Source organism: Mesoplodon mirus, assembly GCF_964341445.2.
Source record: "Mesoplodon mirus genome assembly, chromosome: 1".
Classification (NCBI taxonomy): domain Eukaryota; kingdom Metazoa; phylum Chordata; class Mammalia; order Artiodactyla; family Ziphiidae; genus Mesoplodon; species Mesoplodon mirus.
Window position 1 is genome coordinate 84,551,171 of NC_138976.1, and position 17,205 is coordinate 84,568,375.

The window sequence follows — 17,205 nt, forward strand, 5'->3', positions numbered from 1 at the left end:
GGACATCCTTGTGGGAGGGGTGTGTAAATATTCTGCCTACCACAAACAATTTATATCCCAAATCCTAACATAAATTATATGATGTCTTAGAAAATGTTTCTGTTTGCTTTGGCAGGCTTTTAGAAGAGTTGTTGTTGTTTTTTCCTCCTTTACATTTTGAGGTTTTTCCTTGAAACATAATTCTGAATGGTTCATTAATTCCATCAGAATATTAAGAAAAACTATTCACTTCCAATTGGGATGCTTTTTATTTCTTTTTCTTGCCTAATTGCTTTGGCTAGGACTTCCAATACTATGTTGAATAAAAGTGGCAAAGTCAGCATCCTTCTCTTCTTCCTCATCTTAGAGGAAAAGCTTTCAGCTTTTCACTGTTGAGTAGTATATTAGCTGTGGGCTTGTCATAGATGGCCTTTATTATGTTGAGATACATTCCGTCTATTCCCACTTTGTAGAAAGCTTTTATATTAAATGGATGTTGAATTTTGTCAGATGCTTTTTCTGCATCTATTGAGATGATCATATGGTTTTTATCCTTCATTTTGTTAACGTGGTGTATCATGTTGATTGATTTGTGGATGTTGAACTGCAACATCCTTGGAACAAATTCCACGAGATCTTGGTGTTTGAGCCTTTTAATATAGTATTGAATTTGGTTTGGTAATGTTGAGGGTTTTTTTTTGTTTGTTTGTTTTTTTGCGGTACGCGGGCCTCTCACTGTTGTGGCCTCTCCCATTGCGGAGCACAGGCTCCGGATGCACAGGCTCGGTGGCCATGGCTCATGGGCGCAGCCGCTCCACAGCATGTGGGATCTTCCTGGACCGGGGCACAAACCTGTGTCCGCTGCATCGGCAGGCAGACTCTCAACCACTGCGCCACCAGGGAAGCCCTAGGATTTTTGCATCTATATTCATCAGGAATATTGGCCTGTAATTTTCTTTTCATGTGGTGTCCTTGTCTGGTTTTGGTATCAGGGTAATGCTGGCCTCGAAAAATGAGTTTGCAGATGTTTCCTCCTCTTCTGTTTTTTTGGGAAGAGTTTCAGAAGGATTGGTATTAATTATTTTTAAATGTTTGATAGAATTCACCAGTGAAGCCATCTATTCCTGGTTTTTTTTTTTGTTGGGAGGTTTTGATTTGATCTCCTTAGGACTTATTGCTCTATTCAGACTTCTTATTTGTTCATGACTCTGTCTTGGAAGATTGTATGTTTCTAGAAATTTATCCATTTCTTCTAGGTTGTCCAGTTCGTTAACATATAAAAATATCCATGCTAGTCTCTTGTGATCCTTTAAATTTCTGTGGTATCATGTGTCACATCTCCTTTTTCATAACTTTTTCATCCTTTTTTATTCGAGCCCTCTGTCTTTTTCATGGTGAATCTAGCTAAAGGTGTGTCAAGTTTGTCTTTTCAAAGAATCAGCTCTTTAGTTTAATTTATCTTTTCTGCTGTCTTTTGGTTTCTATTTCATTTATTTCTCCTCTTTCTTTGTTATTGTTTACTTCTACTAACTTTGGGTTTTGTTCTTTTTTTTGCCTAATTTCTTTATGTGTAAGAAATAAGGTTGTTTGAGATTTTTCTTTTTTTTTTTTTTTTTTTTTGCGGTATGCGGGCCTCTCACTGTTGTGGCCTCCCCTGTTGCGGAGCACAGGCTCCGGACGCGCAGGCCCAGCGGCCATGGCTCACGGGCCCAGCCGCTCCGCGGCATATGGGATCCTCCCAGACCGGGGCACGAACCCGTATCCCCTGCATCGGCAGGCGGACTCTCAACCACTGCGCCACCAGGGAGGCCCTGAGATTTTTCTTGTTTCTTAAAGTAGACATCCATGCTTTTCTCCTTTAGAACTGCTTTTGCTGCATCCCATAAATTTTGGTATGTTGTATTTCTTTTTTTTTCTTTTTTTGTCTGCATTGGGCGTTCGTTGCTGTGTGCAGGCTTTGTTCAGCTGTGGCGAGTGGGGGCTACCCTTCCTTGTGGTGCGCAGGCTTCTCACTGTGGTGGCCCCTCCCACCGTGGAGCGTGGGCTCTAGGCATGTGGGCTTCAGCAGTTGTGGCACCTGGGCCCAGTAGTCGTGGCTCACGGGCTCTAGAGCACAGGCTCAGTAGCTGTGGCGCACGGGCCTAGCTGCTCCACGGCATGTGGGATCCCCCCTGGACCAGGGCACGAACCCATGTCCCCTGCATTGGCAGGCAAATTCCCAACCGCTGAGCCACCAGGGAAGCCCCCTGGTATGTTGTATTTCTATTTCCATTTGTCTCAAGGTATTTTTAAATTTCTCTTTTGATTTATTAATTGATCCAATAGTAAAACTGTCACTATTGCAGAAGACATGATATTATATGTACAAAAACTCCAAAGACTCCAACAAAAAACTGTTGGAACTAATTAACCAATTCATTAAAGTTGCAGGATACAAAGTCAACATACTAAAATCTGTTGCATTTTTGTACACTAATAACAAACTAACAGGAAAGAGAAATTAAGAAGACAGTGCCATTTACAATTGACTCAAAAAGGACAAAATACCTAGGAATAAATTTAACTGAGGAGGTAAAAGACCTATCCACTGAAAGCTATAAGACATTGATGAAAGAAATTGAAAAAAACACAAATAAACAGAATGATATTCTATGCCTCATGGGTTGGAATAATTAATGCTGTTAAAATGTATATCCTACCTAAGGCAGTCTACAGATTCCATGCAATCTCTATGAAAATACCAATGACATTTTTCACAGAACTAGAACAAATAATTCTGACATTTGTGTAGAACCATGGGAGGCCTGAATAGCCAAAACAATCTTGAGAAAGAAGAACAAAGCTGGAGGCATCATGAGCCCTGATTTCTAACTATATTACAAAGCAATAGTAATCAAAACAGTATAGTACTGGCATAAAAACAGACACATCAATTAGTGGAACATGATAGAGAGCCCAGAAATAAGCCCACATAACTGTGATCAATTAATTTATGACAAAGGAGCCAAGAATATACGTTGAGGAAAGGGTAACTTCAATAAATGATGCTGGTGAAACTGGACAGCCACATGGAAAAGAATGAAAATGGACTACTATCTTACACCATAGATAAAAATTAACTCATAATGGATTAAAGATGTGAACGTAAGACCTAAAACCATAAAACTCCTAGAAGAATACATAAGCAGTAAGCTTCTTGACATTGGTCTTGGTGATGATTTTTTTGGTTCTGATTCCCAAAAGGGAACAAAAGCAAAAATAAACAAATGTGACTACATCAAACTAAAAGCTTCTGCGTAGCACTGGAAACCCATCAACTAAATGAAAAGCCAGGCTATGAAACAGAGTTATGTAATTGCAATTCGTATATCTGATATAAGGTGTTAATATCTAAAATAATATAAAAAAACTCATACAACTCAATAGGGAAAAAAACAAACAAAAAAATGGACAGAGGATCTGAATAGGCATTTTTTCCAAACAAGACATACAACTAGCCAGCAGGTTCATGAAAAAATGCTCAACTCACTAATCATCAGTGTAATGCAAATCAAAACCACAAGATATAACCTCATACCTGTTAGAATGGCTGTTATCAAAAAGACAAGCAATAAAATGTGTTGGTGAGGATGTGGGAAGAGGGAACCCTTGTGCTTTGTTGATGAGAATGTAAATTGGTACAGACACTATGGAAAACAGTATTAAAGTTCCTCAAAAAGTTAAAAATAGAATTACCATCTGATCTGGCAATTCCACTTCTGAGTTTTTATTTGAAGAAAGCAAAAACACTCATGTGATAAGATATGTGCACCCTCATGTTCATTGCAGCATTACTGACAATAGCCAAGATATGGAAGCAACCTAAGTGTCCATTAATGGGTGAATGGATAAAGATGTGCTATCTGTTGGGTTGGCCAAAAAAATTCATTCGGGTTTTTCCATAAGAACTTATGGAAAAACCCAAACGAAGTTTTTTGGCCAACCCAATAGATACCATTAAATGCTACTCAGCCATTAAAAGGAATGAAATATTGCCATTTGTGACAACATGAATGGACCTTGAAGGCATTATGCTAAGTGAAATAAGTCAGCAAAAGATAAATATGGTATGATCTTGCTTATATGTGGAATCTAAAAAAAAAAAAAAAACCAACGTAGTACAGAGAACAGATTGGTCGTTGCCATAGGTGGGGGGGTGGGGCTGCAGAAAATGGGTGAAGGGGGTCCAAAGGCCCAAACTTCCAGTTATAAAGTAAGTAAGTCATACAGATGTAAAGTACAGCATGGTGACTGTAGTTAAGAATACTGTTTTGCATATTTGAAAGTTGCTGAAAGAGCAAATCTTAAAAGTACTCATCACAAGGAGAAGAATTTCTAAGTAAGTGTGAGGACAGATGTTAACTAAACTTATTGTGGTGATCATTTCACAATGTATATTAATATGGAGTCACGTTGTACACCTGGAACTAATACAATGTTTTATGTCATTTATACCTCAATTAAAGGAAAAGATAAACTATTCATTAGTTTAATTTCATTATACTCCTTTTTAGCGTAAGAACATTATGTGTAGGGATGACATTAAAACTATTTTAATAGACTTTATTTTTAGAGCAGTTTTTGATCCACTGCACAGTTGAGCAGATGATAGAGATTTAACATATATCCCCTGCACCTACACAGGCATAGCTTCTCACATTATAAATATTCTCCACCAGAGTGATACATTTGTTGCAGTTGATGAACCTACATTGACACACTACACCCAAATTCTATAGTTTACTTGGTTCAGCTTGGTGTTGTGCATTCTAAGTGTTTTGAACAAATATATAATGACATGTATCCAATATTACAGTATCATACACAGTAGTTTCACTGCCCTAAAAGCCTTCTGTGATCCATCTATTCATCCTTTCCTGTCCTCCCTCAATCCCTGGCAACCACTTTTACTTTGTCCATAGTTTTGCCTTCTCCAGAATGTCATATAGTTGGAATTATATAGTATCTAGCTTTTCCAGACTGGCTTCTTTCAGTTACTAATATGTATTTAAGTTATCTCTATGTCTTTTCATGACTTGGTAATTCATTTCTTCTTAGCACTTAATACACTGTGTGATGTACCACAGCTTATCCATTCAAGTACCAGAGGATGTGTTGGTTGCTTCCAAGTTTTGCCAGTTCTGAGTAAAGGTGCAGTAAACATCCATATGCAGGTTTTTGTGTGGACATAAGTTTTCAGTTTCTTTGGGTAAATACCAAGGAGCACAACTGTTGAGTCTAATATAAGTGTATGTTTACTTTTATAAGAAGCTCTCAAACATTCTCCAAAGTGGCTGTACCTTTTAGCATCCTCATCAGTAATGAAGAGAGTTCCTGTTGCTCCATATCCTCACTGGTGTTTGGTGTCAGTGGCCTGGATTTTGAGCATCCTAATAAGGTGTGTAGTGTATCTTATTGTTGTTTTAATTTCATTTCCTTGATGATAACATGTAGAACATCTTTTCATATGTTTATTTGCCCTCTGTATATCTTTCCTGGTGAGGTCTCTGTTAAATTCTTTGGCCTATTTTTTAAATTGTATTGTTTGTTTTCTTGTTGAATTTAAAGAATTCTTTGTATATTTTGGATAACAGTCCTTTATCATATGTGTCTTTTGCAGATATTTTCTTCCGGTCTGTGGCTTGTCTTTTCATTCTCATAGTCTTTTGCAGAGAAGAATTTTTATTTCTAATGAAGTCCAGTTTATTGATTCTTTCTTTCGTTGATCATGCCTTTGGTGTTGGATCCTAAAAAGTCATTGCCGGGCTTCCCTGGTGCACAGTGGTTTAGAGTCCGCCTGTCGATGCAGGGGACACGGGTTCGTGTCCCGGTCCGGGAAGATTCCACATGCCGCGGAGCGGCTGGGCCCATGAGCCATGGCCGCTGAGCCTGCGCATCTGGAGCCTATACTCCGCAACGGGAGAGGCCACAACAGTGAGAGGCCCACGTACCACACACACACAAAAAAGTCATTGCCAATCCAAGGATGTCTAGATATTCTCCCATATTCTTGAAATTTTATAGTTTTATATTATATATGTAGATGCATCATCCATTTTGAGTTGATTTTTGTGAAGGGTGGCTTTGTGTGTGTGGATATCCATTTAGTCCATCAACATTTGTCAAAAAGACCGTCTTTCTCCATTGTATTGCTTTTGCTCTTTAGTCCAAGATCAATTGAGTATATTTAGGGAAGTCTATTTCTGGACTCTCTGTTGTGTTCTATTGATCTGTTTTGTCTGTTCTTTTGCCAGCACCACAGTGCCTTGATTACTGTAACTTAATAGCAAGTTCTAAAATCAGGTAGTGTCAGTCCTTCAACTTTGCTCTTCTCCTTTAATATAGATCGTCCTCAACTTTCGATGGTATTGTGTCACAATAAACCATTGTAAGTTGAAAATATTCTAAGTTGAAATGCATTTAATTCCCCTGATTTACTGAACATCATAGCTTAGCCTAGCATACTTTAAACATCCTCAGAACGCTTATGTTAGCTTACAGTTGAGCAATATCATCTAACACAAAGCCTATTTTATCATGAAGTGATGAATATCTCATATAATTTATTGAATACTGTACTAAAAGTGAAAAACAGTATGGTTGTAAGGGTACAGTAGTTGTAAGTTTATCAGTTTTTTTGTTTTGTTTTGTTTTTTTACAAATGTTTATTCTTAAATGTACAATAGGTTCCAAGACAACACTTCATTCTAGCTATAGGTGGCAACAGATGTTATGGCAGGGAATCCAGATGTTTAGTCCAGATGTTTAAACAGGAATGGAACTAAGGATCATCATTGCCTCAGGCACAAGGAACAACTTACTTTTTGCCAGATTTCTTAATTCCACCTGTGGCCAGGGGGCCTTTCCCCGTGGCCTTCGCTTTTAGCTCCTCAAGTTCCTTTTGCTCCTCCTTCTGTTTCTGCTTGAATGCCTTATCTTCCTCATCCATCTCCTTGGCTTGCTTCTTGGGCTGCTTCAGGGGCTTCTTCTCGCCACCTTTGCGGCCCGACATGGCACCTGCCACCCCTTCCCCAGACCCTGCCACCAGATGCGGATATCAGTTTTTTTACCATCATGCTACAAACCATCTTAAGTTGGGGACTGTCTGTATTGTCTTAGGTATTCTGGGTCTTTTGCCTGTCCTTATGAAATTTAGAATCAATTTGTCAATATACATGAATTGGTTCCTGGAATTTTGATTGGTATTGCATTGAATCTATAGATCGGGTTGGGAATAACTGACATCTTGGAACTGTTGAGTCTTCCTATCCATGAACATGGATCATCTCTCCATATATTTGGATTCTTGATTTCACTCATTAGAGTTTTGTAGTTTTCCTCATAGAGGTCTTGTGCATATTTTATTAGATTTTTCCCCTAAGAATTACATTATTGGGGTGCTAATGTAAATAAAAATTGTGTTTTTAATTTCAAATTCCACTTTGTCCTTTTTCGGTATATAGGAAAGCCGTTGACTTGTATCCTGCAACCTTACTATAATGACATACTAGTTTGAGTTTTTTTATTGTTGATTCTTTTAGATTTTGTGCATATATGATCATGTAATCTGTGAACAGTTTTATGTCTTCCATCCCAGTCTGCATCCTAGTCTGTATACCTTTTATTTCTTTTCTTCTCTTATTGTATTTGGTAAGACCTACATTACAATGTGAAAATGGGTGGTAAGAGGGGAAGGACATCCTTACCTTGTTCCTTAGTGTGAAAGCTTTGAGTTTCTCACCATTATGATGTTGGCTGTAGGTTGTTTGAAGATACTCTTTATCAAGTTGAGGAGGTTCTCTTTTATTCCTAGTTTACTGAGAGCTTTTATCATGAGTGGTTGTTGGATATTGTCAGATGCCTTTTCTGCATCAATTTATATGACCATGTGGTTTTTCTTCTTTAGCCTATGGATGTGATGGATTATGTCAGTTGATTTTCGAATGTTGAACCAGCCTGTTACCTTGGGATAAATCCTACTTGGTCACGGTGCATAATTTTTTCCACTGTTGGATTTAATTTGCTGTTATTTTGTTGAAGATTTTTGCATCTGTGTTAATGAAAATTCCTGTCCTGTAGTTCTCTTCTTCCCTTCTTCCTCCTTCCCCGCGTTTTGTTGTTGTTGTTTTGGTCTGTGTGTTTGTGTGTGTAGTTTTGGTATTAGGGTAATTCAGGCTTCATAGAATGAGTTAGGAAGTATTTTCTGTTTCTGTAGTCTGAAAGAGATTGTACAGAATTAGTATAATATCTTCCTTCAATGTTAACATTCACTAGTGAACCCATCTGAGCCTGGTGCTTTCTGTTTTGGAAGGGTATTAATTATTGACTTAATTTCTTTAATAGATATTCAGTTTGTTTATTTATTCCTGTGTGAGTTTGACAGAGTATGTCAAGGAATTGTTCCATTTTATTAGGTTATCAAATTGGTGGGCAGAGTTGTTCATAGTATTTCTTTATTCTTTTAATGTGCATGATACCTATAGTGATGTCCTCTGTTTCACTTCTGATACTAATAATTTGTGTTCTCTTTGTTTTTCCTAAGTTAGCCTGGTGAGATGTATAACTTTGTTGATTTTTTTCAGAGAACCACTTTTGGTTTCTTTGATTTTCTCTAATGATTTCTTGCTTTTGGTTTCATTGATTTCTGATCTAATTTTTATTATTTCTTTACTTTTGCTTACTTTGGATTTGTTCTCTTCTTCTTTTTCTAGTTTCCTAAGATGTGGAAGCATAGATTATTGATTTTAAATCTTCTTTTCTAATATATGCATTCAATGCTATGTTTCCCTCTAAGTGCAGCTTTCACTATAGCCCACAGATTTCGATTAGTTGTGTTGTCATTTTTATTCAGTTCCAAGTGTTTTTTAATTCTTTCTTCAAGATTTCTTTTTGACTTATGTGTTCCTTAGAAGTGTGTTGTTTTTTCTCCAAATATTTTGGAATTTTCCAACTGTTGTTCTGTTATTGGTTTCTATTTTAATTCTGTTGTGGTCTGAAGGCAGACGCTGTATGATTTCTTTTTTTAACATTTGCTAGGGTGTGTTCTGTGGCTGAGAATGTGGTTGATCTTGGTGAATATTACATGTGAGCTTAAGAAGAATGAATATTCTGCTCTTGCTGGAGGAAGTAGTCTGTAGACATCCATTACATCCAGTTATTTGATGGTATTACTGAGTTCAACTGTGTCCTTACTGATTTTTCGTCTGCTAGATCTGTCCATTTCTGATAGAGGGGTGTGAAGTGTTCTGATATGGTAGTGGGTTCATTTATTTCTCTTTGCAGTATTATCACTTTTACTTTCTATTGTTAGATAAGTACACCTTAAGGATTGTTGTGTTCTAATGGAGAATTGACCCCTTTATCATTATACAATGCCTTTCTTTATCCCTGATAACTTTTGCATGCTTTGAAGTCTCCTCTTTCTGAAAATTTATATAGCTATCTCTGCTTTCTTCTTATTAGTGTTAACATAATATATTTTTCAACATCTATTTACTTTCAATCTATATGTACTTTTATATTTAAAGTGGGTTTCTTGTTGACAGTGTATACTTGGGTCTTGTTTTTTTGATCCATTTTGGCAATTGTTGTCTTTTAATTGGTGCATTTAGACCATTGATGTTCAAAGTGATCATCGATACAGTTGGCTAAAATAATTTTTTTCTAACTAAAAGTTAGTAGGGTTTTACTTTTGTTTTTGAGACCACATGAATGTGTTCTATTTGCATGTGTATAAAAGTACCTTACTCTTAGCTGTCCTAGAATCAATGTTCTTTTTTTTTTTAATTTTTAAAAAATTATTTTTTGACTGCATTGCGCAGCTCACAGGATCTTAGTTCCCTGACCAGGGATAGAACCTGGACCCTGGCAGTGAAGTGCCAAATCCTAACTACTGGACCACCAGGGAATTCCTCCATGTTCTTTTGATGGTTGTCTGTTTGTTTTTTTTTTAATGTTTATAAGTTATTTAAGTTTTAAATGGAAGCTGTCTTGTGAAATCTTTTGAACTCATTCAGGAATTTTTTTCCCCAGTGAATTGAGATACAGAAAATAAGGGAGTTAGAGAACTAAAGTAAAAATGAACTATCTGTGGGAATAAGAAAGGTAAAGAATATGCTTATGTACATCTCAAGGATTTGAGAAGGCCATCTTCTCTGGGAACTCATTCCCAGACAAAAGATGTCAGTTAACTGGTATAATGCAAACTTCCCCTTTTTTTGTGAGCCCTGAATTAAAAGTGATCTTTGTATTTTGGGAAGCAGATTAAGTATTGTGGCCTGAAAACTTAATCATTGGATGTGATTTATACATTTCAGTTCCATACTCTACACTTGTTCTGTAGCCTCTGAGAACTTGCATGTGGTGAATTGTGTTATGATTATCTCTTCCTGAAAAAACTATCATACATGGAAGATACAAAGTTCTGCTTTATTATGCTTTTTACATCAAAGTTTGCTCTGGCAGTTGGAAAGAAAAGTAAACCAACTTGATAGTGTTCACCAGTAATCCAGAAGTATTATAGCAGTTGTTAATATTTATGTTTTTTATAATTTTTTGTTTTCCTAAAAGCAAAGGATAAGAAAACCCTTACACACATAATACAAGATATATAATTATCAGTGCACCTATTTTGTAATATATTTACTTCTGTTTTCTTAGAGTAGGAAGAAGTGAATAGCATAGTTTCTTACACAAAGTAAATGATCAGTAAATATTCAATCGGTGAATGAATAAATGTGTGAAAAAAGTGGAGACCTTCTTAAAGATTGAAATGTGATTAGCATCTACAGTAGAAGGCTAGCTTAATTGCTAATAAGCTTTCAAACCTGGAGGATTCTGTGGAAATATGTTGCATTTTTTTCCTGAAGAGTAGTATGATTGGTTTGTAGTTCTTTCTTCCAGTATCTAGTTATTGATTTTGAACAGTTGTAAGTAACTTGCTGGTGATAATTATAAAGACTTTACACAAAATACTATTCTACAGCAGTTTCCTCACTTATCTTCTTAGATTTTGAGCAGCAGCAACAATACAACTAGTAAAGACTGATAATATGGTAATAGAGTTTATTTTAATCTAAACTAATACAGACAACAATTTAGTTTCTCATCAGATACCTGATGCTTTTTCTCTACAACTAGGATTTTAGAGATTCTGACAGTTTTCTTTCTGGCTATTTCTATGACTCAGGACTAGAATCTCTTCATGTCCTTTCATTGTTCCTAATAAACATTCTGTTTTTTCTTTAACTGATTGCTACTTTTTCTTACTTCAGTTCCTGTCTAGGTTTAGAAGGGTAAGAATCTTCAGCATTGTGGCATAAGAGAAGGGAATTGTGAGATGAAATTACATTTTTAGAGTTTAAAATAAAGGATGAAGGACCTGAGTTGAGTAATACAGAAATCAAGGCCCAGAATTGATATGATACAGGAAATCCTTCTTTTCCAATTCTGTAATTATTAATATTGCCTGCATTTATTTTCCATTAGTTTTTCTATGAAAGAATAATTTTAGAAATTATTTTTAGATGAAAACAAGAAACCAGTTTATTTGATTACAACACTGGATAACACAATGGAAGATCTGTTAACACTGGAATATGTGAAGGTAAGTAGTTTGATTTATATTCTTGTTATGGTAAGCATACTGCTGAAATGTTAAAATCAAGTTTTATAAGTTTAGCAATATTCAGTTTAATTTTCATTCTGATGTGATCGCTATAACTCCTAAAAGTTTACGATTTTTTTGTTTTGTCATCCTCTGTTAGATACTTGTGATTTATAAACACTTCACATAGCAAGATAATAAGCAGCCCACATTCTAAGTAGAAATGACCTGCAGTTTGGCTATTTCGCCCCCATCAGGATGTCAACAAACTTTTCAGTCTTGATGGAATTTATTGTGGTATAGGATACAAGATGAGGCTTTCACTTGATTTCCCACCATTGTCTGAAGTTACCTAATTTTCCTGCTGTCAGTGACTCTGTTCCTTTCCTATTGCTTTATGATAACCATTTCATCATTTATTAAGTTTTTATGTGTACTGTGGTCTACATATGATTTAGCCCTTGTTTTCATTGACCTGTTTTTATGTAAGTGCCATGTTATTTTAATAATTACAGTACTTAATGCTAAATGAGAATTATATCACTTTTAAGACCATTTTTTATTATTACTTATATAGATATTTTAGTGTTTTGTTGTTTATGAATTAAACAGCTTTTATATTGTAGAAATGTTCCAAATCTAAAGATACCACAGAGTATTTGTTACCTGGCGACTGTTCCATCAAAATTTTGTTTTAACATATAGGAAGATTTGGGAAGTATCTTACAGAGTTGTTGCTGACTAAATGATTGTCCTCTACATGTGATAATACCTAAATATCCACTCTTGATAATAAGCAAGATAGTACGTAACATTTATTGAATACTTAGCAAATTTGTTCTGGTGAAGCAATCGTTTGTTTAAGTAATTATATATATATATATATAAATAGCTGGAAAAATTATATAAATGTGTGTTAGGACCATTATGTAATTATATATATACATATGTCTTCCTATGAAAATCTAACAGATTTGATCTTTTCACTTTGTATAGGCTGAAAAGAATTTACCCATAACCATGTTGAAGGACACCTATAACAATGTTGTGCAACTGATTAAGGTATAGGTGAATAATAATTTATTTTTTAATTAGATACTGTATTTCTAAGCAAATATTTTATGAAAATTATTTTATAACTAGAACTGTAAGATCCTTGAGGATAAAAATTGAATATTATAAATTGTGTCCTTTATACCACAAAGAATACAGACGAATATTTGTTGTATTACTAAAATCAGCTTTGTTCTTTAGGTGAATTTTTCCTCTTTGGATATTCATTTACATACTGAAGCACTTCTGAATACAATAAATTATTTTAATAATATCCTTCCATATTCGGAGGAAAAATCAGCCCCAGTGCATATTGCAGAGACTGAAGACAAAGGAGAGTTTATTAAAAAAATACGTATGTTTCTTTAAAATTCAACATCAAATTTTTACTAAGTAGATCAATAAGTTTTGGCTTTTGCATTATTATTATAATATTGGCTTTAGAATTCTATTGCTAGATTAATATTTAGAAAGATTCATTATATACCAGCTTAATTTTACAAAATAATAATAAAGTGATTATTGCTGAAGAAAAGTGGCTTTTATTTATCTTATCATTCATTTTAGTTGAAGATTATACAGTAAAAGTATTTAGTGTAATTAAATTTCATGCATTTAATATTTAAATTAGAAAAATAGAACTAACAAAATTTGAATAATATGAGAGTATATTTTTTAATCAGAGTGCTTTTTTAAGCAGTCAAAAGTTGCAAGTTTGATAATAACATGTATCACCCTGTAATCATTAAATGTCAAAAGATTTATGATTTTACAACTACAACCTCTTAGTTTCAAATGTTATTCTCATTAGGAACTATTTTTGTTTTGTCTCTTTTCACTTGTTTGGCTTTGTTTTCATTGGATTTGATTTTCTTTAGCATTCCTAATTTAGTAGGTAATATATTGCTTGCTTTCAATTTGCAAATCACGTTTTCCTCTAGCATTATCATTGTTGTGATATTTCAGTTACTTTATAAGTGTAGTAAGGTAACCACTAAAAGTTTTGTCTTATGTTTTACAATATGACTTTCTTTTTGCAGCTTTAAAACTATCCAAGAATGAAGATATTATTACCTTACAGATTTTAGCAGAATTATCATGTTTACAGATCTTTATTCAAGATCAGAAACATAACATTTCAGAAATTAAGATTGAAGGTAATAAGATTTGAGGAAAAGTAAATTCAGAACTATTAAATGAAGGAAAAAGAATTTAATAATTTTTTTTCCCTTAGGGCTTGATTCTGAGATGATTATGAGGCCATCAGTGACTGAAATAAATGCAAAGCTAAGGAATATAATTGTTCTGGATTCTGATATAGCAGCTGTATACAAAAAGGTATGAATTTGTTTCTATTCATTAACATTATTAAATATAATTGTCCTTTAAGATTGTTCATAGGTATAAATGAAACAGTCATCGGATTTTAGCAGTGTGTCTTAGTAGGTCCATGGGCTTTGAAGTTAGGCATAATTAGGTTCTTATTTTAGCCCTGCTCTTCAGTAGTTGGGTGGCCTAATCTCAGAATCTGTTTATTTGTAAAATGACGATTAAGTATCTCATAAATGAAATTAGTACAAGTGATACTGCTGGAACTTAGTTGTGGAGTGCTTTTGTTGGGGGGAGGGTAGGGGAGTAACAAATGCCTTATTTACTTTTTATCTTTTTGCTATTTTGAAGTATCATGACCCTTGTAATGCATTTCAGATTTCAGAGCAGAGGATATGAAGTCAGATTGAATAAATGAGATTTTTTTTTAAAGTTTATTTTCATGGATACTTACTAACATAGCATTATAATGTTAAGAGAGTCCTTTGAACTAGGTGGCTAGTGGTTAAAGGATAGGTCCTTTTGTTGTTACTGGGTGCAAGAGAGTAAGGTTCTTGGACTAGATACTATTGTGGAGTTGGACAGGTAATCTTTAAACAATGGAGCATCTGGGTAAGGTGGTATATTTAAAGGAGTGAAGAGAATATCAAATAGTAGGATTAGAAAAGGATGAGGTACTTGTTGAGTCAGGAAGTCAAAGTTTGGAATGTGACAGGAAGAAAGGAAATAGATGTATAGGCTTATTAGCAAATAATACAGATGATATACAATGATGACCTGATTTTTATGTTAAATAAAAATTCTTATGCCTTATATTTTCTTATTGTGGTTTGTTAGTATGAGATAACAAGAGTCCCCAAAACATCAAAGGTACATGGCTCATAGGAATAAAGAACAAGAAATTTTTCAGAAGCCATGGTTTGATTTGCTTCCATTGCTTTTATTTGAAAAATTATAGTATTAGAGCATTTAGGAAGTAGATTGTCCATTTTATTTGTCCTATTTAGAAAGTAAAGGTAATAAATAAATGAATCTACTAAAAGTCATACAAGTAGTTAGTAATGGAACTGATATTATAACGTAAGACATTTACTTTTTTTCACTGTAATTTTATTTTTAATGCATCTTTAAGGTTAAAAATCCAACTTAAGAAAAGCTACAAAATGAAGTTTCTCACTTGTGTCTTCTTGTCCCACCCCGTTTTCCTTTCCATATTTCTTGACTTTGATTCCAATGTATATGATTTTTAAGCAAACTACCTTCATAACTCTCCACTTGTCAAGGAACCAAAGAGACATAATCTTTTTGCCCTGGATCAGAGCTTTGTAATTACTGTTCCATGACACACTTTTGTGCCCTGAGTGGGTTTTAAGTATAATATATTGAGCCCTTCAGCTTTCTGGGCAGCTGGATAAAGGACTAGAGTTCTCAGATTATTTGACTCTGTCCTGGAGCAGCATTCATTTATACTAGTATCATTGTACAGATACTATTATTTATGTGTGCCATAACCTGAAAAAGATTCTAGCTGACCTGACATTCTCATGAAATAAAATGTCGCTGTAAATTATGGGTGTTTAAAAATTTATCCAGTTGTTAAACTTGTTAATTCTTGGTGGTAGATACACCAGTATTTCTCACTGTTTTATACTTTTCTGTCTTTAGTATCAGGCTACTATTGTCTTCATAAAATGAATTTGGAAGTGTTTTCTCATCTGTTTTCTGAAAGATTTATGTAGAATTGGTATATATTATGTCTTCCTTAAGTGTTTGATGGAACTCAGCAGTGAAGCTGTGTGGCTTTGAGGTTTTCTGTGGGGAAGAATTTTTAATTACTGTTCCATTTCTTTACTTGATGTAAGTCTAATCAGATTTTCTTGTTCTTCTTGAGTGAGATTTGGTAATGTGGGTCTTTTCTGGAATTCTTGCACATATGGTTTTGTTTCTATTGTTCTTACATATTTTTATTACAAATTGAGATGATAACAAGCTATTATATAAATTGTATATCCTTGCTTTTTTTCCTCCTTACTCTTCATTGTAGTTTTTTTTTTTTTTTTTTTTTTTTTTTTTTTTGCGGTACGCGGGCCTCTCACTGCTGTGGCCTCTCCCATTGTGGAGCACGGGCTCCAGACGCACAGGCTCAGCGGCCATGGCTCATGGGCCCAGCCCCTCCATGGCATGTGGGATCTTCCCGGACCGGGGAATGAACCCATGTCCCCTGCATTGGCAGGCGGACTCTCAACCACTGCACCACCAGGGAAGCCCTTCATTGTAGTTTTTAACCTTATATGTTTGCATCCTTAAACAATATATTGCCCAGTTTTGTGGTATTTGGAAATACATGTTTTATTTTGAAATATAGCACATTCACAAAAGCAAGTAATATAATGTAAAGAACAACAGTAAAACAAATACCTTTATACCCAACCCTCAAGCCAAATAATAGAACATACCCCAGAAGTCACCAGTATGCCCTAATTTGACTTTATTGTACTGTCTCCTTGGAGAGTTAACTATGTCCGGCTTTTTGTATTTTTAATAAATGTTACCAACTATGTATGAATCCTTACGTAATACGTTGTTTCATCTTGCACTCCCCTTTTTAAAGGATATCATATTTTATATGTATTTCTTTAGCCTTGCATCTTATCATTCATTATATTTTTGAGGTGTATCCATGTTGATGTTTGTAGGTATAGTTCATTCATTTTTATTACCACTGGTTATTTATTCATTGTTCTGTTGATGGATATTTGGTTTCTACTTTTTTGTTTTTATGAGTATTGCTTCTGTAACTAGTCTTGTATCAATACATGTCTCCTGATATGTTCTTGGACATATCTCATGCAAGCATTTTTCAGAGAATCTATATTTCTAGTGGCATATGTACTCCCAGGAGCAGTGGAAGAGAGATCTGGTATTTCATTTCAGTGCCAGTGCTTGGAATTGTCAGATATTACATTTTTCGAAGATCTGGAGTGTATAATATGGTGTTTTCAGTTTGTATTTTTCTTACCACTAATGAAATTGTACATCTTTTCATATACTTATAGACTATTTATACTTGCTCTTCTATGAGATGCCTATTAGTTTAACTCAGGTGCCAGTAAACTTTTTCTGTGAATAGCCAGATTGTAAGTGTTTTAGGCTTTGTGGGCCATGAAGTTTTTGTTGCAACTATTCAACCTTGCTCTTGT

At 34.7% G+C, this 17,205-nt stretch overlaps 2 protein-coding genes across 4 annotated transcripts in view; one reads left to right on the top strand and one right to left on the bottom strand.

Moving 5' to 3' along the window:
• VPS13A (vacuolar protein sorting 13 homolog A) overlaps positions 1-17,205 on the top strand; it is a 259,057-nt gene that overhangs the window by 106,080 nt on the left and 135,772 nt on the right. For 2 of the 3 annotated variants that reach the window (XM_082614126.1, XM_082614125.1), the window contains exons 27-31: positions 11,544-11,623; positions 12,620-12,685; positions 12,878-13,031; positions 13,717-13,833; positions 13,911-14,014. In XM_082614126.1, coding sequence (XP_082470252.1) covers positions 11,544-11,623; positions 12,620-12,685; positions 12,878-13,031; positions 13,717-13,833; positions 13,911-14,014 — 521 coding nt within the window. The remainder of the gene's footprint in view (positions 1-11,543; positions 11,624-12,619; positions 12,686-12,877; positions 13,032-13,716; positions 13,834-13,910; positions 14,015-17,205) is intronic. The other variant, XM_082614124.1, reaches the window with a different exon arrangement.
• LOC309801235 (translation machinery-associated protein 7-like) lies at positions 6,666-7,053 on the bottom strand. The gene has a single exon (XM_082615820.1). The coding sequence runs from the start codon at positions 7,028-7,030 to the stop codon at positions 6,836-6,838; it is 195 nt and encodes a 64-aa protein (XP_082471946.1). The 5' UTR covers positions 7,031-7,053; the 3' UTR covers positions 6,666-6,835.